At 44.8% G+C, this 27,500-nt stretch overlaps 2 protein-coding genes across 5 annotated transcripts in view; one reads left to right on the top strand and one right to left on the bottom strand.

Moving 5' to 3' along the window:
• The window catches only part of LOC133120017 (peptidyl-prolyl cis-trans isomerase FKBP1B), a 37,061-nt gene extending 12,952 nt beyond the window's left edge, over positions 1 to 24,109 (bottom strand). The window contains exons 1-6 of one of the 3 annotated variants that reach the window (XM_061230139.1): positions 23,791 to 24,109; positions 20,418 to 20,465; positions 14,729 to 14,841; positions 2,702 to 3,131; positions 1,976 to 2,343; positions 1,265 to 1,422 (exon numbers count right to left, since the gene is read on the bottom strand). In XM_061230139.1, the coding sequence (XP_061086123.1) occupies positions 1,265 to 1,422; positions 1,976 to 2,343; positions 2,702 to 3,131; positions 14,729 to 14,841; positions 20,418 to 20,465; positions 23,791 to 23,827 (1,154 nt within the window). In that variant the 5' untranslated portion in view covers positions 23,828 to 24,109. Of the gene's footprint in view, positions 1 to 1,264; positions 1,423 to 1,975; positions 2,344 to 2,701; positions 3,132 to 3,635; positions 3,688 to 6,734; positions 8,727 to 14,728; positions 14,842 to 20,417; positions 20,466 to 23,790 lie in introns of those variants that run through there. The other 2 variants (XM_061230140.1, XM_061230141.1) reach the window with 2 other exon arrangements.
• A 2,229-nt stretch (positions 24,110 to 26,338) lies between these two features.
• The window catches only part of LOC133120020 (WD repeat and coiled-coil-containing protein-like), a 5,991-nt gene continuing 4,829 nt past the window's right edge, over positions 26,339 to 27,500 (top strand). Inside the window, exons 1-2 of one of the 2 annotated variants that reach the window (XM_061230148.1) lie at positions 26,339 to 26,424; positions 27,039 to 27,500. The exon at positions 27,039 to 27,500 is cut by the window's right edge and continues 1,371 nt beyond it. In XM_061230148.1, coding sequence (XP_061086132.1) covers positions 27,093 to 27,500 — 408 coding nt within the window. In that variant the 5' untranslated portion in view covers positions 26,339 to 26,424; positions 27,039 to 27,092. Of the gene's footprint in view, positions 26,644 to 27,038 lie in introns of both variants that reach the window. The other variant, XM_061230147.1, reaches the window with a different exon arrangement.

Below are 27,500 nucleotides of genomic sequence, written 5' to 3'. Positions count from 1 at the left end.
CAGCAGGGGGGGGGGGGAACACAGCGGGGGGGGGGGACACAGCAGGGGGGGGGGACACAGCAGGGGGGGGGACACAGTGGGGGGGGAGGGGGGGGGGGGCAGCGGGGGGGGTTTAAGCTGCCGCCCAAAGCAGTGTGTCTCAGTCACAAGACCAGTGTGAGTGTTTCTGGTCGTCAGGAAATGAAGAGCACGGGATGCTCTGAGAGCTAATAAACGAACACACCGAACATCTTACACCACACATCCTACACCACACATCCTACACCACACATCTCACACCACACATCCTACACCACACATCTCACACCACACATCCTACACCACACATCCTACACCACACATCTCACACCACACATCCTACACCACACATCCTACACCACACATCCTACACCACACATCTCACACCACACATCCTACACCACACATCTCACACCACACATCTCACACCACACATCTCACACCACACATCCTACACCACACATCCTACACCACACATCTCACACCACACATCCTACACCACACATCTCACACCACACATCTCACACCACACATCTCACACCACACATCTCACACCACACATCCTACACCACACATCCTACACCACACATCCTACACCACACATCCTACACCACACATCCTACACCACACATCTCACACCACACATCCTACACCACACATCCTACACCACACATCTCACACCACACATCCTACACCACACATCTCACACCACACATCTCACACCACACCAGGCATGTTACAGTTTGTATTTGTTTTAATTGACCGAGAGGGCTGGAGTAAAAATATGTGATCTACAGGATTGGAGTCCATTGAAAAATCAACATCATGTTGTGTGAACGGCTAGTTACCACACATTTTGCTCCCAGCCAGCCTTCACCAGTACAGTATACATAGTGATATAGCCTATAGCCTATAGCCGGTGATATAGGCGGTGGCTCTTGTGAAGAGGGAAGTAGTAACCATGTCATCAACCAGATTAATGAATGACTTTGGAAAACTTCTGAATCTTCAACCTTTTTCCCTCTTGTTCTGGAAATGGCAACTTGAATAAAGCAACTCAAACATTAGACTACCCACCCTCACATTCCCGGCCTTTCACTGAGCAGGATTACCGAGAACGTAATCCTCCCACATCTGGAACATGGGACTGTAAGTAAAAAGAGCTGTTCCGACTTTTACTCAGCACAGTTTTCCAGCAAAGTCAGTAAAACACAGCTGCGTTGTGAGATACCCCAGGGGGGGTTACCTGGGGGCGAATTCGTCGATGGAGAGCCCAGCCTTCAAGCCGGTGCGGCAGTACTCCAGGCCGTTGGCGATGGTGTAGGCCAGCTCCAGAATGGCGTCCGCGCCAGCCTCCTGTATGTGATACCCGCTGATGGAGATGGAGTTAAACTTGGGCATGTGCTGCAAAAGGAAACAAGTTACAGAAGCGCTCCCCCACTGAGCTCACAACAGACAATACTTCCTTCATATTTCAGAACATATTTTAGACTTTTACATTCTTTTTTTTTTTTTTTTAAGATATTTTTATTGGACAGTATATAGAGACAGGAAGAATGGGGGCGAGAGAGAGGGAAAGACATGCGACAAATTGTCAGACGGTGGGATTGGAACCGTTGACGTCGCGGCTGACAATGAGCATGCGGTCAGTGCTCTGCAGGCTGCGCCACCGAGACACCCAGACTTTTACATTCTAAACAGCATCTGAACTACACATCTGTAACAGTTAAATCTACAGTTAAGTCATGTATATTGTACTTCAGCGATACAGGTCAGGTACGAACCCATGAGATCACCCATCAGAACCCTAACCAACAACATCACAATTTCAAAATGCTTCCATTCTGTAGTGTGTTCAATAGCCAGTGTTCTGCAGTCAGAGTGTTTGTGGGATAAATGTGTCCAGGATAAGGTTTTATCAGGTGGAGGTAAAGGCTTGGACAGGTGGAGGCGGTACCTTGGAGGTGTAGGCAAAGATGTCCGCGATGGCGTGCATGGACGGCTCAGGCGGGAAGATATAGGTGTTCCGCACCATGAACTCCTTCAGGATGTCGTTCTGGATGGTGCCGGTCAGCTGATGGAGGGGCACGCCCTGCTCCTCGCCCGTCACGATGAACATGGCCAAAATGGGGATGACTGCCCCGTTCATGGTCATGGAGACAGACATCTTTTCCAGAGGGATCCCGTCGAACAGAAGCCGGGTGTCCTCCACCGTGTCGATGGCCACGCCCGCCATGCCCACGTCGCCGTGCACCCTGGGATTGTCTGAGTCGTAACCACGGTGAGTGGCCAGGTCAAAGGCCACAGAGAGGCCCTGCTGCCCAGCTGCACAACAAACACACCTGCTCACTCACTGAGACACTGCCCTTACCCTCGCTATGAGACACACCTGCCCAGTTCAGGTTACAGCCTTAATCAACTTTTCTCCGTGGGAAGAGTCCGATTGCAACACGCAGATAGTCTCTCACTGTCAAATGGCTACAGGCATCACGGATCTATACAGATCATGCAGAATCATATTAAAATACAGGTATTTCATCTTTACAAACTTTTTATTAACATAGGTGTGCACATCAGACAGTTTACTCAGTAAAACTCTAATATTAAAAAGGCACGATGAACCCTGCTCAGCCCTGGGACTCGAGACCAGAGTTTAGGAACCCCCTAGATGTGCCGCCATTACCTTTGATATTGTCCCTGTAAAACTTGTTGCTCTCCTCCACGGTGCTGAAGCCGGCATACTGCCTGATGGTCCATGGCCTGTAGGTGTACATAGTGGGATAGGGCCCGCGGGTAAAGGGGAATACGCCCGGTAGTTCATCAGGGACAGTCTCCGAGTCACAGCGAGTATAGACCGGCTTGATGGATATACCCTCCGGGGTGTGCCAGATCAGCTCTTCAGGGTTCTTCCCTTTCAGCTGTTTCTTGGCCAGCTCGGCCCACGTGGGGTGTAGCTCTTTCTGCCGCGAAGGAGGTGCAGTCCAGAGTCGCCGCAGGTGCCTGTCCGACACAGGCGAAGCACCAGCCGGCCGGAGCAGCTGCTTGGCAGCCGAGGCCGCGTAGGCACTCCGTGCAGATAGCATAGCAAACTGGCGTCCTGCAACTCTGCTCACCTGTAAATGAAACAACTGTAAAAATGTAATACAGCACCGTGGAACCACTGTGCACGTCAGGTAGCAAACTGGTCAGGTCGGAACTGGCTACCGTTTCCTACTTGGCAGGAGGCATTGTAATTGGTTGGGTTGGACCGATAATGTTATCTACTTCTTTGGCTGAACGTCAGCTAACTCAGGTGGCTAATATCCAATTTAGAGTCGTTTGTTTCATTTCATTTAGTCAAACGGACATGAATAATGACGTAAGACAATGGTTTAAATACGGAACAGAAATATCCGCTAGTTAAGTCAATGCTTTAAAAGGGAGATGGCTAACGTCAGACAGTTCTTATCCTTAGGCACAACACTGTTTCTGTATCTAGCGGATGCTAACTCATAAGAAATTATCAACGACTTTCAATAGCTTTTTTTGTATTAGGTTTTATTGACGACCGATGTGATGTATTAGATAAATTATTGAATTAACAAAACGTTAGTATAAGACATTGTCTCTATCCTGACCTTGCGTTTGTTTACTGCCGAATGAATTTGTGAAGAAGTAGGTGTAAATCCAACTACCTATCGCCTACGAACACACCGGCTGTCCACCAATCACAGAGCAGAAAATGGGCTTCATGAACCTTGATCTCTGAACGAGAAGAAACCGGAAGTATTTGTTTTGTTTCGTAACGTTTATATTATTCCATCTTCAGTAGGAATTCATATGAAACACCGGTATTGTTGTACTTTCAATACGTACCTGAATAGCTACCATACAATAAAATATTATAGCGCAAACACTCCACTAGCATTCGTTTAGCTGTATCGTACATAACGTTCCATCTTCGCCACCAGGTGGAGGTGTGACCTTGGTTTGAAATGGCAGAAAATCCTACCCTGCTGTGCATATATTTAAAATGCGATTTCACTCATTTTGAGTTAGTAGTCTTTGCCACTGTCAGTGGAATAAAAAATAGCAAATTTGCATATATTCACACCATAAAGATACGTACATGTGGGCTGTCTCCTGCTTAGTCTAATCAACTGTATGTCGCTCTGGGTAAGAGTGTCTGCCAAATACCAATAATGTAATGTAATGGTCTACCAGGTCACTTGCTATTGCTGAGCTCAGTGGATTTTTGCTTCCCAACACAGTATCAGTCTTGATATCAGTCACAGTATCTATCATTCTTCCTTACAGAACTGCTTCAGGTCAACCATATTCTTAGGATGTCTGGTGTGAACAGCTCTGGAGGTCATTCCACAGCATCTCTATTGTGTTAAGGGTTCTGACTGGGCCATTTCAAAACCCACATCTTTTTGAACCCATTCTGTAGTATTTTTACTTCAATGTTTACGGTCATTGTCCTGCTGCATCACCAACTTCTACTGAGTTTCAGCTGGAGGACAGCCACGCTGACGTTATCCTGTAGAACACCTTGATAAACTTGGTTATTAATTTCCCCTTGATGATGGCAAGCAGTCCAGGCCTCGAAGCAGCAAAGCAGCAGCAGAGCATGATGTTCCCTCCACCGTACTCTGCTGGGATTAAGTTTTCATGTTGGGATATGGTGCCCTTTTAATGCCATACATAGTGCTGCATGGTCTTCCTGAACAGGTCAACCTTAGTTTCATCAGTCCTCAAAACATTTTCCCACTAGCGTTGTGGAGTGTGAAAGTGCTCTTTGGCAAACTTCAGCCGCACAGCGATGAGCAATGGCTCCCTCTGTGCCGTCCACGCCTGTTCAATATTCTGCATATGGCAGACTCATGAATAGAAATGTTAACTAGATCCAATGATTCCTTCAAGCCTTTAGTTGTGACTATGGTTCTTTTTTACCTCATTGTGCATTCTGCATTGAGTCATCTTGGTTGGGCTCCCACTTCTAAGGAGAGTAGTCAGAGAACTATTATGGACAATTTGTCCAACTATGGACTGATGAATATAAAAACTTTTATGAGAAAAACTTCTGAGATCTTTTCAGGGCATGGTTCACATCAGCAGATGCTTCTTGTGAATACCAAATGTTTTAGTGTTTTTTATGAGTGAAAGTAGCTCTAAACCACACCTCTAATCTCTGTTTTATTGATTGGACTCCAGGTTTGCTAGCTCCTGACTCCAATTAGCTTTTGTTGAAGTCATTAGCCTAGGGGTTCACATACCTTTTCCAGCCTATACAGTGAATGTTTGAATGATGCATTCAATTTGGCAAAGAACAATACAATAATGTCTGTGTTAAAACAGATTGTGTTTGTACATTATTGTAACTTAGATGAAGATCAGATCATATTTCAAGGCAAATGTATACATTTAGTCATTTGGTATACTTAAATGCAGGTCATTCTAAAGGGTTCACAATTTTTCTTGCCCCTGTAATTCTTGTAGGGAATTCTTACACAGATCACTCAATATGGATTTAAATTCCCTCAAATTAAAGCTGACCTTCTGTACTTCAACCTCATATTCATTGTTTTATTTCAAACCTAATATGATGGGAGTACAGAGCCAATACAATTGTGTCATTGTCCAAACACGAACAGTCTGCAGCGTATAACATATGCTAGCATCTTTATGCTGCACCTGTACGTCCCAGATCTGTCTTGGCATTTGCTTTCTTGTGCACTAATTATAACCTGCTCTAGGAAAGAGCGTCAACAAAATATCTGAAATATGAAACATAAATGACAGAGATTTATATGACCAATTGTGCTTATTACACCTTGTATTTACTCAGTGAGCACTTTATTAGGTATGTTTTAGACTTCTACTCCTGTAGCCTATCCACTTAAAGAGTTATGATGCATTGTGTGTTCAGAGATGCTCTTCTGCATACCACAGTAGTAATGTGTGGCTATTTGGGTTACTGTCAATTTCCTGTCAGCTTTGACCAGCCAGGCCATTCTCCTCTGACGAGGAGATACTCAAACCACCCTGTCTGCCACCAACAATCATTCCATGCTCAAAGTCACTTCGATCACATATTTTCCCAATTCGTTGATGTGAACATTAACTGAAGCTCTTGACCCGTATCTGCATGACTATATGCATAGCACTGCTGCCACACAATTGGCTGATTAGAGAATTGCATGAATAATTAGGTGTAATAAAGTAAAAATATTCAGTGTACATACACTCACCGAGCACTGTATTAGGTAGACCTGTACACCAACTTGTTAATGCAAATATTTAATCAGCCAATCATGTGGCAGAAACTAAGTACCAAACATTACAACAGTGGTATGCAGAAGAGCATCTATGAACACACAAAATATCAAACTTCTAAGTGGATAGGCTACAGCAGCAGAAGACCAATAAGTCTAATAAATACCTGATAAAGTGCTTACTGAGTGTTATCAAATTTTAAACCATGTGGCAAACGGACTGCTCAATGACAAAGCGTGATACTGATATCAAGTATAAACTAACTAAAACAAAAACAAGCCTGTTCCTGTAAATAAACAGAAAAAAAGCAATTCAGCAGCAAAACATACTGTATCTCCAGACTCCAGTATAACACCTGTTTTCTGAACACAGGTTTGTGTTCTACTGCACACTGCATTTCTGTTAGTCTTTCCTGCTCCATGACATACCTGTTAAAGTCATTCCTCATATATCATTTAGAGTACTTTATTTATTTTGATACACTGGGTGTGAAAACAGTTGTGGTGGCATGCCTTCTCCAGGAGGTATTTCAGCCACATTCAGGTTCCCCATGATGCACCAGTTTTAGAAGGTTTTACCATGCGTTCCTGGCAGTCTCCAAACCACAGAGAACCGAACGAACAGATTTACAGCCGTCAGTGAATTCATTTAACAGATTTACAGCCATCAGTATATGCATTAAAAAGTCATTTTCATCCTTGAGCCTCTGACCAGGAAGTTAGGGAGCAGAGCCTGAGCTTCAGAAAACTGCAGTGCATGATGGGATGCGGGTAAGATATTAATCACAGGTAATAAGCCAGAGGAAACACAATGACACAAATGTTTTTTCGTGCACCAAACCAAGAAATATATTAATATTATATTAATATAATCACTCTTTGGAGTCTCCTTTCCTTTTGCTTTTTTTTTTGCTTTTCAGTGATTACTTTGGAAAACACATCCAAAACAAAATGAGAGTATCGTTGCTTGACTGACAGGTATGATCACTCAAACTTGGATTAATATTCACACCCTCCTCTGCACATTTTTATTAATGAGGAAAAAAAACTTAATTGTGCTTCATCTCCATATTGATTACAAAAATACTCACACATTTCTGGGATTTTAAAGCTTCCAGTCCAGCACCTTGTGCACATCCTAGAATAAACCCAATGAAGGCTGAAGCCCTGTGGGACACCTCCCCTTACTGCACGCCATGCGTGTGGGAGTTCTGACGGTAATGGCTAATTCAGCATGATAAATGAATGTATGGTGCAGTTTTTAAACACTGGTGCAATGTAAAGCCTTGTACGGTGTCAGAGGAAATAGGCCTACCGGAGTGCCCTCAGCCCAGACTGGAGCACGCAGGACAGAAGACAAGCGACATCTGTAAGGAACTCTTTTTTTAGTGCAGAACAGTTGGGACGCAGCAAGGAGTTCTACAAAACAGGCTTCTCTCCACGTGGGGGGAGGAGCCGATAATAACAGCAGAGAATTGGATAAGGCCCAGGGCTGGCTTGGCCAATCAGCATGCAGCACACATCGCTGCCATCGGGAGAAGCGCGACTGGGCTCTGGCTTCTGGCACGGTAGATAGTGGTAATGCCCCTTCAGAGAATACTGTACACACTCAGCCTGGCCGCAGCCTGTACCTCAGTTAAATATATAGGGATTTAGCCATTTTGCAGTGAATTGCAGATTCAATAAAAATGTACAACTTAAAATGAAAAACAAAAAGGATTGGACAGTTGTGTGTAATATATACACATGGTAATGAGAAGCAGATCGATCAGTTTGTAAAAAGTCATCTAACTGACCCGGTCGGCAGCGAAGCAGACGATTGGTTAAGAAAGAGGTTTAAGATTCTGAAATCATTAGGGGGCGTGGACAGGGAGTGAGGTCAGGGGCGGGTCAGGGGTTTAGGTTCAGGGGTTTGGGTTCAGGGGCGGGTCAGGGGTTTGGGTTCAGGGGCAGGTCAGGGATTTGGGTTCAGGGGCGGGTCAGGGGCAGGTCAGGGGTTTGGGTTCAGGGGCAGGTCAGGGTTTTGGTTCAGGGGTTTGGGTTCAGGGGCGGGTCAGGGGCAGGTCAGGGGTTTGGGTTCAGGGGAGGGTCAGGGGTTTGGCTTCAGGGGCGGGTCAGGGGTTTGGGTTCAGGGGTTTGGGTTCAGGGGTTTGGGTTCAGGGGCGGGTCAGGGGTTTGGGTTCAGGGGTTTGGGTTCAGGGGTTTGGGTTCAGGGGTTTGGGTTCAGGGGCGGGTCAGGGGTTTGGGTTCAGGGGTTTGGGTTCAGGGGCGGGTCAGGGGTTTGGGTTCAGGGGCGCGTCGAGGGTGAGGCAGGTCATCTCTTCACTCAAGCTTCAGAAGCTCCACGTCGAACACGAGCGTGGCGTTGGGGGGGATGACCCCTGGGTGACCTGTGGGCCCGTACGCCAAGTCCGGTGTGCAGGTGATCTTAGCCCTCTGGCCGAGGCTCATCTATATACACATACATATAACACACATAAATATAACATATAACTCATCTATATACACATACATATAACACACATAAATATAACATATAACTCATCTATATACACATACATATAACACACATAAATATAACATATAACTCATCTATATACACATACATATAACACACATAAATATAACATATAACTCATCTATATACACATACATATAACACACATAAATATAACATATAACTCATCTATATACACATACATATAACACACATAAATATAACATAACTCATCTATATACACATACATATAACACACATAAATATAACATATAACTCATCTATATACACATACATATAACACACATAAATATAACATATAACTCATCTATATACACATACATATAACACACATAAATATAACATAACTCATCTATATACACATACATATAACACACATAAATATAACATATAACTCATCTATATACACATACATATAACACACATAAATATAACATATAACTCATCTATATACACATACATATAACACACATAAATATAACATAACTCATCTATATAACACACACGGCATATAGATACATACACACACCACACCATATATACGCACGCACGCACGCACGCGCGCACACACACACACCATACATACACACACACCACACCATATACATACAGTGCTCAGCGTAAATGAGTACACCCCCTTTGAAAAGTAACATTTTAAACAATATCTCAATGAACACAAAAACAATTTCCAAAATGTTGACAAGACCAAGTTTAATATAACATCTGTTTAACTTATAACATGAAAGTAAGGTTAATAATATAACTTAGATTCCACATTTTTCAATTTTACTCAAATAAGGGCGATGCAAAAATGAGTACACCCCACAACAAAAACTACTACATCTAGTACTTTTATGGCCCCCATGATTTTTAATGACAGCACCAAGTCTTCTAGGCATGGAATGAACAAGTTGACAACATTTTGCTACATCGATCTTTTTCCATTCTTCAAGAATGACCTCTTTTAGAGAACGGATGCTGGATGGAGAGTGATGCTCAACATGTCTCTTCAGAATTCCCCACAGGTGTTCAATTGGGTTCAGATCAGGAGACATACTTGGCCACTGAATCACTTTCACCCTGTTCCTCTTCAGAAATCCAACAGTGGCCTTAGATGTGTGTTTAGGATCATTGTCATGTTGGAAAAGTGCATGACGACCAAGGGCACGGAGTGATGGTAGCATCTTCTCTTTCAGTATAGAGCAATACATCTGTGAATTCATGATGCCATGAATGAAATGCAGCTCCCGACACCAGCAGCACTCATGCAACCCCACATAAGGACACTGCCACCACCATGTTTCACTGTAGGCACCATGCATTTTTCTTTGTATTCCTCACCTTTGTGACGCCATACAGTTTTGAAGCCATCAGTTCCAAAAACATTTATCTTGGTCTCATCACTCCAGAGTATAGAGTCCCAGTAGTCTTCATCTTTGTCAGCATGGGCCCTGGCAAACTCTAGGTGGGCTTTTTTGTGCCTAGGCTTTAGGAGAGGCTTCCTTCGTGGACGGCACCCACGCATGCCATTCCTCTGCAGTGTACGCCGTATTGTGTCACAAGAAATAGTCACCCCAGTTTGGCTTTCTACTTCCTTAGATAACTGCAGTGAACTTGCATGCTGATTTTCTTCGACCCTTCTCATCAGAAGACGCTGCTGTCGAGGTGGTAACTTCCATGGACGGCCTGGACGTCTCTGTGAGATGGTTGCAGTTCCATCTTTTTTAAATTTTTGTATCACTTTTGCTATAGTATTCTGACTGATAGGTAAAGCTTTGCTGATCTTCTTGTAGCCTTCACCTTTGCGGTGTAAAGAAATTATTTTCTTTCTCAGGTCTCTCGACATTTCTCTTCCATGTGGTGCCATTGCTTACAACATGAAATGGGATGGGAAGTAACACCCTTTTATAGTCAACAGTCTGCTGGACGCCTGTGTAATGAATAATTAGACTCACCTGTGGTTGATTATTGTTAAATTAGACATTTGTAGTCTAAAATTTAGCTTTGCTCCAGAGACTTTCAGTGGGGTGTATTCATTTTTGCATCACCCTAATTTGAGTAAAACTGAAAATTTTGTTCTCTAAATTATATTATTAACCTTACTTTCATGTTATAAGTTAAACAGATGTTAAATAAAACTTAGTCTTTTATTTTGGAAATTGTTTTTGTGTTCATTGAGATATTGTTTAAAATGTTACTTTTCGAAGGGGGTGTACTCATTTACGCTGAGCACTGTACATACACCATACATACATACATACACACACACACCATATACATACACACACACACACCATATACACATACACACACACACACACACACACACACTTGTACATGTACATTTGTTAGTATGGCTGTGGCAGCTTGTGCCACCAAGCAAGGAAAACACAAACGAGTAGAATCAATCTTTAGCCTGTTTCTGAAAACATGTGAAAACATCACTGTCACTCTCATCACACACTCTCTCATCACACAGTCACTCTCATCACACACTCATCACACACACTCTCTAATCACTCTCTCTCTAATCACACACTCTCTCTCTAATCCCACACTCTCTCTCTAATCCCACACTCTCTCTCTAATCACACACTCTCTCTCTAATCCCACACTCTCTCTCTAATCACACACTCTCTCTCTAATCCCACACTCTCTCTCTAATCCCACACTCTCTCTCTAATCACACACTCTCTCTCTAATCACACACTCATCACACTCTCTCTAATCACACTCTCTCAAATCACACACTCTCTCTCTAATCCCACACTCTCTCTCTAATCCCACACTCTCTCTCTAATCACACACTCTCTCTCTCTCTAATCACACACTCATCACACTCTCTCTAATCACACACTCTCTCTCTAGTCACACACTCTCTCTCTCTCTAATCACACACTCTCTCTCTAATCACACACTCTCTCTAATCACACACTCTCTCTAATCACACACTCTCTCTCTAATCACACTCTCTCTCTCTAATCACACACTCTCTCTCTCTAATAACACACTCATCACACTCTCTCTAATCACACTCTCTCTCTCTCTAATCACACACTCTCTCTCTAGTCACACACTCTCTCTCTCTCTCTAATCACACTCTCTCTCTAATCACACACTCTCTCTAATCACACACTCTCTCTCTAATCACACTCTCTCTCTCTAATCACACACTCTCTCTCTAATCACACACTCTCTCTCTCTAATCACACATACACTCTCTCTAATCACACTCTCTCTCTAATCACACACTCTCTCTAATCACACTCTCTCTAATCACACACTCTCTCTCTCTCTAATCACACTCTCTCTCTCTCTAATCACACACTCTCTCTCTCTCTCTCTAATCACTCTCTCTCTCTCTAATCACACACTCTCTCTCTAATCACACTCTCTCTCTAATCACACACTCTCTCTAATCACACTCTCTCTCTAATCACACACTCTCTCTCTAATCACACTCTCTCTCTAATCACACACACACTCTCTCTGATCACACACTCTCTCTCTAATCACACACACTCTCTCTAATCACACACACACTCTCTCTAATCACACACTCTCTCTCTAATCACACACACACTCTCTAATCACACACTCTCTCTAATCACACACTCTCTCTCTAATCACACACTCTCTCTCTAATCACACACTCTCTCTCTAATCACACACACTCTCTCTCTAATCACACACTCTCTCTCTAATCACACACACACTCTCTCTAATCACACTCTCTCTCTCTAATCACACACACACTCTCTCTAATCACACTCTCTCTCTCTAATCACACACACACTCTCTCTAATCACACACACTCTCTCTAATCACACACTCTCTCTCTAATCACACTCTCTCTCTAATCACACACTCTCTCTAATCACACACTCTCTAATCACACTCTCTCTCTCTAATCACACACTCTCTCTCTCTAATCACACACACTCTCTCTCTAATCACTCTCTCTCTCTAATCACACACTCTCTCTAATCACACACACACTCTCTCTAATCACACACTCTCTCTCTAATCACACACTCTCTCTCTAATCACACTCTCTCTCTCTAATCACACACTCTCTCTCTAATCACACTCTCTCTAATCACACACTCTCTCTAATCACACACTCTCTCTCTCTAATCACACACTCTCTCTCTCTAATCACACACTCTCTCTCTAATCACACACACACTCTCTCTAATCACACACTCTCTCTAATCACACTCTCTCTCTAATCACACACTCTCTCTCTAATCACACTCTCTCTCTAATCACACACTCTCTCTAATCACACACTCTCTAATCACACACTCTCTCTCTAATCACACACACTCTCTCTCTAATCACACTCTCTCTCTAATCACACACTCTCTCTAATCACACACTCTCTCTCTAATCACACTCTCTCTAATCACACACTCTCTCTCTCTCTAATCACACTCTCTCTCTCTCTAATCACACACTCTCTCTCTCTCTAATCACTCTCTCTCTCTCTAATCACACACACTCTCTCTAATTACACTCTCTCTCTCTAATCACACACACACTCTCTCTAATCACACTCTCTCTCTCTAATCACACACACACTCTCTCTAATCACACACACACTCTCTCTAATCACACACACTCTCTCTAATCACACACACTCTCTCTCTAATCACACACTCTCTCTAATCACACACACACTCTCTCTAATCACACACTCTCTCTCTAATCACACTCTCTCTCTCTAATCACACACTCTCTCTCTCTAATCACACACACTCTCTCTAATCACTCTCTCTCTCTCTCTCTCTAATCACACACTCTCTCTAATCACACACACACTCTCTCTAATCACACACACTCTCTCTCTAATCACACACTCTCTCTAATCACACACACACTCTCTCTAATCACACACTCTCTCTCTAATCACACACTCTCTCTCTCTAATCACACACACTCTCTCTCTAATCACTCTCTCTCTCTCTCTAATCACACACTCTCTCTAATCACACACACACTCTCTCTAATCACACACACTCTCTCTAATCACACACACACTCTCTCTAATCACACACTCTCTCTCTAATCCCACACTCTCTCTCTCTAATCACACACTCTCTCTAATCACACACTCTCTCTCTAATCACTCTCTCTCTCTCTCTAATCACACACTCTCTCTAATCACACACACACTCTCTCTAATCACACACTCTCTCTCTAATCACACACACTCTCTCTCTAATCACACACTCTCTCTCTCTAATCACACACTCTCTCTCTAATCACACTCTCTCTAATCACACTCTCTCTCTCTAATCACACACTCTCTCTCTAATCACACACTCTCTCTCTAATCACACACTCTCTCTCTAATCACACACACACTCTCTCTAATCACACACTCTCTCTAATCACACACTCTCTCTAATCACACCTCTCTCTAATCACACACTCTCTCTCTAATCACACACTCTCTCTCTAATCACACTCTCTCTCTCTAATCACACACTCTCTCTAATCACACACTCTCTCTAATCACACACACACTCTCTCAGTGTTTTTTTCTCTAGTTCCGCTGCTCTGGATCAGGATTGTCATTAACCTGTACCTGTGTGAAGCCTTCCTCACACCTGAGGCGTGCATTACCTGTGTGAAGCCTTCCTCACACCTGAGGCGTGCATTACCTGTGTGAAGCCTTCCTCACACCTGAGGCGTGCATTACCTGTGTGAAGCCTTCCTCACACCTGAGGCGTGCATTACCTGTGTGAAGCCTTCCTCACACCTGAGGCGTGCATTACCTGTGTGAAGCCTTCCTCACACCTGAGGCGTGCATTACCTGTGTGAAGCCTTCCTCACACCTGAGGCGTGCATTACCTGTGTGAAGCCTTCCTCACACCTGAGGCGTGCATTACCTGTGTGAAGCCTTCCTCACACCTGAGGCGTGCATTACCTGTGTGAAACCTTCCTCCCAGCCTTTGATCACTTCCTGCCGGCCCATCTTGAACCTGAAAGGCTTGTTCCTGTCTCTCGACGAATCAAACTTCTTCCCGTTCTGCAACATTCCTGAAAGGAAAAACATTAATTTAAAAACAATCCGCATTTCAGCACCTACAGAAATCTTTCGTCATTGTTACAAGCAAACTTCCCTTCAGTCACTGTTAGAAACAGAACAGACTATAAAAAGGAAAGGCATCCATGTTGCCTTTTCATCTAAAAGTTAAAAACAAACCGACAGGCAGGACTCAGGTTCTAAATGCAAAATGGCAGCTGATTTAAGGAATTCATACTTTTTGAACAATCAAATGATCTGTAAAACATTCAGCCTTTATTGGCACCATGAAGGATCTGTCATCCATACCAGTCTCACATTTCCCACACATGGGGCAGTAGACTCTGAGTGGGGTTAAGATGGTCTAATTTTAGCTCCTAAAAGCCCTGTGCAATGAGAGAGAGTGCAGCCCAACCTGTGCTCTCATCAAACTCTAGTGCCACTGCACCAGGAATACGGAATATGATTGCTTAAGATTAACACAATAGGGTGAGTGTATAATGTACATACAGTCATTTATACACACTGAAGGGCCAGTCACAATATACTGTACATACAGTCAGTTATAGTAAATATAACATTAGTAATGTACACTTAAACTACCAGGAAACTGAACGTATGTAGCTTTCCATTATGCCATATATATGAAACCAAATAAAGCAATACATCATCAGACAAATGTTGCATGCAACATTACTAAGTAGGAAAGTTCAAAAATAAAGGCTATAAGTACGTATAAGCACTGTTCAGATGTTTTATTAAATCCAACAATTTTTTGATTCAGTCTAACTTACTTAGTCTAATAGTACAATCACCATCAAATATTTTTGGAATATATATATATCTAATGGTGTTCAGAGCTACCTTACCTACATTTTCCAGAACCGTGTAGTTTAGCCATTTCTAAAATCAAGTAGAATTGTCGGCATGAAGGTAAAATCCTTAGACCTGTATCCTATTATATCCATCGGATATTCAATTCCCTGCTTTAAAAGGACCACATTAATCCTGTCACCACAAAGATTGCCCTGCACTGTATACAATGAAATGCATTGGCAAAGTTTACTGTTACTTAAAAATATAAGTCAAATCACTAAACCAGTCGACTATGGTATCTGTGCAAAACTTTTACATTTTCACAGTTTCCGTCAGATTCCCTGCCTAAAATAGACCAGATTTATTGTGTCATGTTACTGTAAATCACACAAATTTTGGACATTAACATGACCACAGAATTTTGAGAGCACAACCGTGTCTGTAACAACGTTCTCAATAGCAGCAGATTTGGCACAATTTATACAAATCAAGTCTGTCAGAATCCATAGGAAATATGGTGAATGATTGGCATTTATATAGCGCCTTTATCCAAAGCGCTGTACAATTGATGCTTTTCATTCACCCATTCATACACACACTCACACACCAACGGCGATTGGCTGCCATGCAAGGCACCGACCAGCTCGTCAGGAGCATTTGGGGGTTAGGTGTCTTGCTCAGGGACACTTCGACACAGCCCGGGCGGGGATCAAACCGGCAACCCTCCGACTGCCAGACGACTGCTCTTACTGCCTGAGCCATGTCGCCCCCTAAATACATATACTGGGGTCGAGTACGGGTATATACTGGGGTAGGGTATATACTGGGGTAGGGTATGAGTACATATTGGGGTAGGGTATATACTGTGGTAGTGTTTATACTGGGGTACGGTATATACTGTGGTAGTGTTTATATTGGGGTAGGGTATGGGTATATATTGAGGTAGGGTTAATAGTGGGGTAGGGTATGGGTATATATTGGGGTAGGGTATATACTGTGGTAGTGTTTATATTGGGGTAGGGTATATACTGTGGTAGGGTTTATACTGGGGTAGGATATGGGTATATATTGAGGTAGGGTTTATAGTGGGGTAGGGTATGGGTATATATTGGGGTAGGGTATATACTGTGGTAGTGTTTATATTGGGGTAGGGTATATACTGTGGCAGGGTATGAGTACATATTGGGGTAGGGTATATACTGTGGTAGGGTTTATACTAGGGTAGGGTATGGGTATATATTGAGGTAGGGTTTATACTGGGGTAGGGTGTGGGTATATATTGGGGTAGGGTATATACTGGGGTAGGGTATGGGTATATACTGTGTTAGGGTTTATACTGGGGTAGGGTGTGGGTATATATTGGGGTACACACACGGAGCACACACAGGGAGCACACACACAGGGGGCACACACACGGAGCACACACAGGGGGCACACACACAGGGCCACACACAGGGAGCACACACACAGGGGCACACACACAGGGGGCACACACACGGAGCACACACAGGGAGCACACACCGAGGGGCACAGGGCCACACATAGGGAGCACACACACAGGGAGCACACACAGAGGGGCACACACAGGGAGCACACACAGAGGGGCACACACAGGGAGCACACACACAGGGAGCACACACAGAGGGGGCACACACAGGGAGCACACACACAGGGAGCACACACACAGGGAGCACACACACAGGGAGCACACACAGAGGGGCACACACAGGGAGCACACACAGAGGGGCACACACAGGGAGCACACACACAGGGAGCACACACAGAGGGGGCACACACAGGGAGCACACACACAGGGAGCACACACACAGGTGAGCACACACACAGGGAGCACACACACGGAGCACACACACAGGGAGCACACACAGAGGGGCACAGGGCCACACATAGGGAGCACACACACAGGGAGCACACACAGAGGGGCACACACAGGGAGCACACACAGAGGGGCACACACAGGGAGCACACACACAGGGAGCACACACACAGAGGGGGCACACACAGGGAGCACACACACAGGGGCACACACACAGGGAGCACACACAGGGAGCACACACACGGGGAGCACACACAGAGGGGCACACACAGGGAGCACACACACAGGGAGCACACACAGAGGGGGCACACACAGGAAGCACACACACAGGGGGCACACACACGGAGCACACACACAGGGAGCACATACAGGGAGCACACACACGGGGAGCACACACATGCGGCCCATAGCGGTCACCAGCCGCCCGCGTGCGGCTCCAACAATGCGCCGCTGTCTGACCACTCAGCCTGGAGCTCAGGGTCCATTCCATCAGCAGGGCTTTATCGTTAGCCACAGGGCTGGCTTTATCGTTAGCCGCAGGGCTGGCTTTATCGTTAGCCGCAGGGCTGGCTTTATCGTTAGCCGCAGGGCTGGCTTTATCGTTAGCCGCAGGGCTGACTTTATCGTTAGCCGCAGGGCTGGCTTTATCGTTAGCCGCAGGGCTGGCTTTATCGTTAGCCGCAGGGCTGGCTTTATCGTTAGCCGCAGGGCTGGCTTTATCGTTAGCCGCAGGGTTGGCTTTATCGTTAGCCGCAGGGCTGGCGTTATCGTTAGCCACAGGGCTGGCTTTATCGTTAGCCGCAGGGTTGCCTTTTTCGTTAGCCGCAGGGTTGCCTTTTTCGTTAGCCGCAGGGCCGGCTTTATCGTTAGCCGCAGGGTTGGCTTTATCGTTAGCCGCAGGGTTGGCTTTATCGTTAGCCGCAGGGCTGGCATTTATAGTAGCCAGATTAGCTGGGAGAAATGTTAATTGAGCCAGGCAGCTTTCTCTGCTGCTAAAACAGGATCTGTCCAGCGATAGTAAGCCCTGCTAATCCCTCTGTTCTCTGCGAGGACCAGGTATTTAGCACACAAGGCTAAGGCGTGTGTGTGTAGCCAGCTGTGATTTACACTCATAAGGGTCAATATTGTTCGTTATTTATGGATTAAATAATGGCCTGTTAAGGATTGTTTGATCAATTTATAGCCAAGTGCAGAACCAACTACACTGTGTTGTAGTTTCTATCATAGTTTGATGTGTCCACATTAGGAGAACCCCAGGAGACATTAAAAGGGACAGGAGGATCAGCCCTGCACATCGCTATGCAGGCCTGGCCAACAATGCACTGAACATGGAGCTGACAATTAAATATTTATAAATGTAGAATGTATAGTGTTAGTATAATGCACAGATTTGTGTGTTGGGTGTCCATTGAGACTTAACGTGTGTATGCTTAAAGAATACAAACAGAAAAGAACAGTTTGCGCCCCCGTTATGGTTAAATAGTTGCATATGCATTGTTGAAACATCTTATGACATGACCAAAGGGACATCATTATATTTTCTGGCAGTTTTGCCTTTTAATTAGGCAATGGCAAGAATACTGCCATTCAAAAGTTTACAGCAATCAAAATGGGAAAAGTCACAATAAATGATTATCAGGAAGGACCTGAGCAGAACACTAACAGGGGTCTGAGCCCCAGTGTGAGGTCACCGATCCCAGATCAGAACGTTCTTCACTGGACATTCTAATGCTGATGTCACAGTCACTAATAAAACTGAGAGCAGTGTTCTAGAACACGGACTTGGAATTCTGTTAAAAACACAGACATTGCAGAAGAGCCTGGTCTGAAAGGGTTAACTGGGGGGAGGGGAGCACCTGCTCTGGGAAAGTGGCCAGGGGCCCAGGGTGTTAGACTCAGAGTTAGCACTGTGCTAATAGGGTCAGCTCCACTGCAGACCAAACCTTAATATAGAGCCCTCCACTGCCGCAGTGGGGACTGCTTAATATAGGCCCCCTGCCTCCCTCCCCTAATGGGACAGCTCTCCCCACCCAGCCCAGAACAGAGAGAGATGACCCTCCTCTGTCTGAGTTGGGGGGGGGGGGCTACCACTCATCATGTGGAGTAAAATGAGCCTCAGATATGAATCGGGCACGGGGGGGGGGGGGGGGGGGACTCAGCAGTACATGTGTCACTCTCTCGCTCTCTGCTGGGGCTAGAGAAAGTCTAGTCTCTCCTCCTCTCCCCTCCTCTCTCTCTCCTCCCCCCCTCCGCTGAGCTAAAGAGAGCCCTCTGCTCATGCATGCTGAACAGCAGGATTCCAAGAACATTCCCAGAACATTCTCAAACGATTGGATTAATGTGGAGAGGTGAGGACTCAGCTGATCACTGACTGTCACAGGACATCCCATCAGAGACGTGAGAGTTTCACACACACTACCTGTCTACTACACATATGATTCTAACTGATTTATTAATAACACATCCCCTGCCAGTGTGGCCGAGGCCCAGACCAGGCCCTTCCTGGAGAGAGCAGCTGAAGCAGTGAACATCCTGCATGTCTGCGCACCTTTCCCACATTCAGACGGCACTGCTTTCTGCTGTCAATCACTGAGGAAATGCCTCCATGGGCTCCATGGAAACCAGAAGTGATAATCTCTTGTTTATTTACCCGGCAGACTCTCCGACATTCCTGCCCAGGGCGGAAAAACGAAACCAACGCGCACCATCCCGTCCGTTTCCAAAATGCTCTGCCAACGCGAGCCGGAATTCTGCTCAAAGCATTACTGCTCCTTTAATCCCTTCTGTGCTTCAGCAGCGACAACACGCCCTGCCCAAAACCGCATTCAACACAACTCCGCACAGCCAGAACTCACCTGCACTGTCTCTTCAGCACACCCCCATCCCTTTCCCCCAGTCATATGAACAAAGTAAGAACAGAATATGAGTCATCCATCTTACCTGTGTAATGCACGACACACGTCTGTCCTTTCTTAGGAAATGTTCTCCCTGTGTCAGAGAGAACAACCACAGTTAGTAACCACAGTGAGTGTGGACTATATACATCAGACCTGGGTCAAATACATCATCATATGCTTTACTGAGCTTGACTGGTGTACTGGAACCCATGAAATACTCTCAAAAAGTGCAGACCATGCTTCTTCTGGCTCTCTTCGTTGGCTCAATTGCACAAATCGAGCACAGAAAATGTGATGGAAATGTGAGCTACTCAGGATGGATCTCTTTATGAAGCCACACAGTTACTGAAGCAGTGCCAATGGTTTCCACCTGTGACCATGCTGGTTACAAGGCTTCCTGATGACACCATTACTGACATCATCACATTACCCCCTGTAAGCACTGCACTGCATGTCACAATTAGCACAGGCCAAGAGGGAAAGAGAGAGGGAGAGGGAGAGAGAGAGATAGAGAGAGACAAAGAGGTAGAGAGAGAGGGAGAGGGAGAGAGAGAGACAGAGAGGTAGAGAGAGAGACAGAGAGAGACAGAGAGGTAGAGAGAGAGGTAGAGAGAGGGAGACAGGTAGAGAGACGGAGAGGTAGAGAGAGAGGGAGAGGGAGACGGAGAGGTAGAGAGAGAGAGGGAGAGGGAGAGACAGGTAGAGAGAGACGGAGATGTAGAGAGAGAGACGGAGAGGTAGAGAGAGACGGAGAGGTAGAGAGAGACAGAGAGAGAGACAGAGGGAGAGACAGAAAAAGAGAAGGAGAGAGAAAGACAGAGGTAGAGAGTGGGAGAGAGAGAGGGAGAGGGAGAGACAGGTAGGGAGAGGCGGAGACGTAGAGAGAGAGACGGAGAGGTAGAGAGAGGGAGAGGGAGAGGGAGAGGGAGAGGGAGAGAGAGGGAGAGGGAGGGAGAGAGAGTAATTGTGAATAAAAGTAGGACCGACTGAATGAGGGAAGATGATAAATAAATATTGCAGCTTTATTAACCCCACCTGTGGTGCGTTAAAAACTATCCTCACACCAATACCTGCTCCTTCAATCTCATTCTCAAACGCATTCTCAGCCTCCTCTAACACACCTACCATGATGCGTAGCTGTATGCTGACGGTGCATGCCACTGACGGTACATTATGCATTAATAGCTCCTATCAGCTCCTATCAAATGTCTCTTTCTGTACGAGCTCAGGCACACGCTTCTCCAGTGATATCCGCTAAACGCCTGCATGGAAATGGAAATGGAAATGCAAATGGAACTTTCTAAATGTAAATGTATAAATGTAAATATGGCCGCCTAAATATAAATGCAAATTACTGAATTCATGTGTTGTGCAATATTAATATCCACAACCTTGGATTATTGAATAATATAACTGAGCATACCTGTATATACCTGCTATACCTGTAGCACGGCAGCCTAAAACACGAACCCGCGGCTATCCTGAAAACAGCCCATCTCACACTGAGAGTCAGAGCCGTCTCATACCACCTGCAGCCGTGTGTGTGTGTGGAGTATACATATAAACACGCTGTCAGAGTGGATTCAACGCTGAACATTAGTGCAGCGTCACATTAGTGGCTATAGGGTGGTCAGTAACTGGGTTTAGTGTAACCGAGGGAACGCAGCTGGGCACGAGACTTGGGACTGTACGTTACAACATACAGTCATCATCAGGACATCATTTAAACAATGTGTCCGCCTTTTGAAAGAATCGTAATTAACACGATATTTGGGCAATTACATTTCTTCAACAAATCTGCAAATGACCACATAAAGGAGCTTAATTCGGGTTTTGGACTAGACATAAAAATGCACCTGAGGCCCTCGAAAACAAATTAGCCGCATAGTACACTTGAGTGGCCTGCTGACATTGCTTCTCAAACATGTTTGAGATTTTAGCCAGATTTCGTTAGCAGACTGTGACAACTATTCGAGGAGAAGTGGAAACAATGTCTGGTTTCCTGCTTGATCAGAACAATAATGGGAAAAACCAGCGAAGCAGGCTTGGTGACAGACCAGGTTATTTGTGGGCGTTACATACACTAATGGTGAAAGGTTAGTTTTCCGTCCTGGACAGAGAAGACCGTGAACTCCTGCACATTATCAAAATAAAAATAATTTGCAGTTGGGAGACACAGACCGAGGACAGAGAATGCTTTGAAGACATGTCTTCGCCGTAATATTACACATGTAGCAATGTTAATGAAAAAAAAGATTAATATTCTGTCTTGTATAAGGGTAACAGGGACTGGAATTAAATACCACCACCAACTGGTGCCAAATAAATCAGAAGCACACCCTGACATAGGCGACTACTGCAAATGTTTAAACTGGAAAAATTGTTATAGTTTAACAAGTTAACGACAGACCGCCTTTGCTCTGCATTTGGAGCTGCTTAACAAAGAAAAGTGCCAGATTCTGTTCGTTTTAAGTGACGTTAACGTAAATAACGACAAACTTGGCTAAGATTAAAGTTTGTGGATATAATAGAGTTAATAGATGGATCAAATAACTCTGATTCAGACTTCCATATCAAGCTACACAAGCATTTTATTAATTTGGTGCACGCGTAGTGCTAGCCAAATTTAAACAGCGAGTAACTGTAACAAACACATGCTAATGTAACTGTAAGGTCCACGCAAACCACGCAGATCACATATTCAAACACCGGCTATGAATCACTGGGTAGGAATACGGTGAAGAAATTAAAAATAATGTTATACTAGTCCACATATTACCAATTTAAACAGAATACGTGATGATAGCAAAGGTTACAATGTTCGCCACGTAACACAGAGTGCCAGCTGGCTAATGTTTCTGCTGGTAAATTAGCTAGCCTAGCTAGGTCTAACGTTACAGTCCACGTACGCAAGCAATCTGGTGAATTGGGTAGCATAATTACTGAATAATTAAATATATGTCAAGTTCCTGAAAAAAAACCCCCTGCAAACGTCCGTTTGATTGATTAGCAACTTAATCGCAGTGCCGTTTAGTAGCTAACAGGTTAGCTTGCTATCTGATAGTATGGGTGGCATACTGAGAAGTACTTGGCACTAGCTAGCCTAGTCTAACGCTCGCTAGATTAGCATGCTGATTTGCGGTCCGAAGCAAAAGTATCTGAACTGACAAGTATGTTAGCCTTGGCATGTAGGCGAAGAATAAGCTCCGGCTGAATAGTTAGAGCTAACAAATTAACTATTCGCAATATAATATTCCAGTTGCAGTTGCGAGCCAGCGTCAGGCTAGCGAGACCGCTAAGAAACATGGATATTAAGTCGGGCTCCATGAACAAATGTCCAGTTTTATCGAACCGTGGCAGCGAAATATGGAAATAAACAACCTGCCAGTTAAATAAACACTAACGTTACATCTTACCGTCTCCGGGAGATATTGTCTCTACCTCCACACCCATTAGTAGCTGGAGTAGCGGTAGCTAGCTGGTTTGGAGCCGTTATGGGACAGAGTGCGCTAGATCGCAACTGTATCTCGCTTGATAACACTAATGTACTATATGCAGGAGAATTAGCCAGCTACAGCCAGCCCTCCCACACCTACTGACGGAGCCAGCTACAGCCAGCCCCCTCGACTACTGACCGACCGTACTGTAGCCTACTCTAGAGCCAAAATCGGCTCATTTACATTGCGTGAAGACCACCTCCCTTCCATAATCCCGTCTTCAGTTTACTGCCGCGCTAACCCACTTGATACCCCACCTGCCACTGCCAGTCATAATTACAGCTGCTGAATTGTAATATACCCTTTTTCCAAACTTGCATTGTCTTCGATTTAAGGAAAGAAACGTGGTACCACACGTTTCAGCTATCAAACTGGAACCATAGACTGCATTATGAGTGACTGGGCCAGCAATGGGGGTAGGACATATCCATCCATCACACAGCACAGCGTCAGCACAGCACTACAATTCTATTTCTGTTTTCTGAAACTTTTTTGTGAAAACGTCTCAGGACATTAAAGACCTATTAGGGTGTGAATATCTGAATTTTTGTTTTTCTCCAATCACAAGTCTATGAAACAAAATGAAGGTGGTGCAGTGATTGGCTGTTTATCATTGCAGTAAAACTGTCAAGCTGCTGCACATATTGACTCTAATAAACAGCTTTTGTTGGGACTGGAGGCTATGCAATTAAAACAGTTAAAACTGTACTTGATGATGTAGTACTATGTGATGTAGTACACATCCAGTTGGTTAAACAAGACATTTGTCATAAGTGGAAGAAGGGAAAAGAGAAAAAACAACAAACAACAGCTGTTTTGTTTTAATTTTGAATGTATAATTTTCCCTTTGTCCATTACTTTTCTGTTTCAGTCTTGTTTTGCCCATGTCTTTCCTCAAAGGAAAATAGGTCCATTAAAATATTACAGACTGGCATCTGATAAGTATTGATTGGTTGAGCACTGAGTACTTGAGCACTGTCTGAGCCGCTAGGCTGCATTAGGGGGGGGGGGGGGGGGGTGAGGGGGATATGGGGGGATGAGGGGGGGTGTGGGAGGGATGATGCATTGGGAACAGTATTAGGATTTCAGTAAAGATTGCAGGAAGAATAAAGAAAACATCTCAAATCATAACAATATATAACCTCAAAATGTATCTGGTAATATATAATTATATTATGAAGGTGTATTTCTAAGGTAGTATATTATATTATTCTAGAGCATCAGGCATGTCTCAGCTCCAGTCAGTCACAGAACCTCACCTTGGACAGGTGAGATCTCTTTAACTCAGGAGGGGTTTTGGGAAGGTGCATTCAGTCCCCTGAATGCCTGAAGCACACGCAGCATGTCCCACCAGCTCTGACCTATCAGCAGCATCTCAGAGAAACAGGTGTCTGATTCTGATTGGTCAGCCACAGGCGGAATACGGACCACGGCCACTGGAGGTTCTGATGACCTCTGTCCTCTTGGCAAAGTGCTGAGATTGGCCAGGCTATGGTTCTGATGGACAGTCCCCATGGCAGCAGTCAGAGTGATTGCCTGCCACCAGCTCATGCTGTCAACTGATTTATATTTGTCACTTACATTAACAACAGTGTTTGTAAAGAGTAGATATATTTTTGTTTATATTGATTTAAGACTGGAGTTTGCATGTTCTCCCCGTGTTTGCGTGGGTTTCCTCTGGGTACTCCGGTTTCCTCCCACAGTCCAAAGACATGCACGTTAGGCTGATTGGAGAGTCTAAATTGCCCATAGGTGTGAGTGTGTGAGTGAATGGTGTGTGTGCCCTGCGATGGACTGGCGACCTATCCAGGGTAGATTCCTGCCTTTCGCCCAATGTATGCTGGGATAGGCTCCAGCCCCCCTGCGACCCTATTCAGGATAAGCGGGTTAAGATAATGGATGGATGGATGGATGATTTAAGACTGCCTTTAACACAATCTATAGTATATTACACCTGGACAAGTACAATACCATACTTCTGTAACTGTAACTGACCAAGTAAGTTCTAAAATGGGTGACCGCTAAATGCTGATTTATGAATGTTTATCTGTATTTTACTCAATTTAATCTAAATGGAAACGAGCTTCTGTGGCCTCTTGCCTTCCGCCTGTTTGTAGGCTACTGCCCCCCCCCGGTGGCGGACTGAACTTACCGCGGTTGTCAGGACAACAGAATGTTTTTTTTGCCATCTCTGACATTCGTCCTTGTGAAGCTAAGATTGGTTTAAGAGTAAGAATAAGAGTATGGAATGAAAATATTTTTAAACGCAAACTATAGTTTTAGGCTTCAAATTAACTACAATGCGCTTTCTTTTTATTTAAATAAATGCTTACAAGATTTCCATGTAATGAAAGTTTGGTGAGCAACTGTTCCGTCAGCTGTGTTCGTCCGCCCTCTAGTGTTCATTATAATTAAATTGAACTCATTGCGTTGCAAACGCCGTTAAACAAAACTAAAGAAGAAGAAGGTAATACTTCCGGTCCGAAGCTAACTTTCACCCCCGGGAAAACGTGTTTGAAGCGAGGGACGTTTTGAAAGCGTTCACGGTTGTATGTGAGATGGTTTACCCAACTCTTGGTCGACAGTCGCTAATTAAATACAGAATTTAGTACAGTGGTCTCATTCAGGCAGCACGAAACTCGAGCATGTAAATTAACATTTATCTCGGCAGTTTACAACATGTTTTCCTAGCTAGCGATGGGCATACTTTGCCAGTGCATATTCCGGTGATTCATGTTTGCAGCGTTGTGATGTCATGCATGTGTTTAATAGGTAACGTTATCCAACTACATTTAGTATTATGTAACAATCCAATTCTGATTTGGAGAACGGTGATTTCAGTGCCGTTAAATTATGTGTATTTCGTGCATTTTAAACGTATCGTTGAAAAAAATCTTCCCACTGCAACATCTCTTGCATTTAGCAGTGGATCCCATCTAAAGATATCTACAAAGAACATTTAAAATGATTTATCGGGTCATCCCAGCGTAATCAGATTGGAAGGTAGTTCACCTTAAGATTAAGTACTTCTCATTGCAAGATACAAGCAGTAAAAGAGCTTTACTTTATTCTTAGCGCCATGGCAGTCGTGTCTGCAGGACCGGGTACTGAGAAGCTCCCGGTGAATGTTTTCTCTGGGTTTATGTGTGTGTGCTTTATTCGTGTAGATTAGGCAAAGTAAACGCGAATACCACACACCGTGCGACTCTCTCCGGGAAAGTATGGATCTGGGTAAAGCGAAGCTCCCCAGGACGGGTTTGAACGTGCTGCAGCAGGCAGTTCACCCGGTGCACGGCATCGCCTGGACGGACGGGAAGCAGGTGTGCCTGACCTCGTTCCGGAGCCCGGACGGCGCGGAGCCCCGGTTTGGCGACACCAACGTGATCGGGCAGTTCGAGCACGTGCTGGGGCTGCGCTGGGCACCCCTGGGATGCACCGGTTCGCCTGCGCTGCTCGCCGTGCAGCACAAGAAGCAGGTGACGGTGTGGCGGCTGCAGCGCGACGCTGGGAACGAGTTGCGGTGTGCGCGGGCGTGTGAGGCGAGCGAGCCGCTCCCCCTCCTGACACAGGGCTGCGTGTGGCACCCCAGAGAGGACACACTCGCACTGCTGACACGAAGGGATGTGTGT

This window comes from Conger conger, unplaced genomic scaffold (assembly GCF_963514075.1).
Source record: "Conger conger unplaced genomic scaffold, fConCon1.1 SCAFFOLD_98, whole genome shotgun sequence".
Taxonomy (NCBI): Eukaryota; Metazoa; Chordata; class Actinopteri; order Anguilliformes; family Congridae; genus Conger; species Conger conger.
This window is presented reverse-complemented; position numbering and strand designations above follow the sequence as displayed.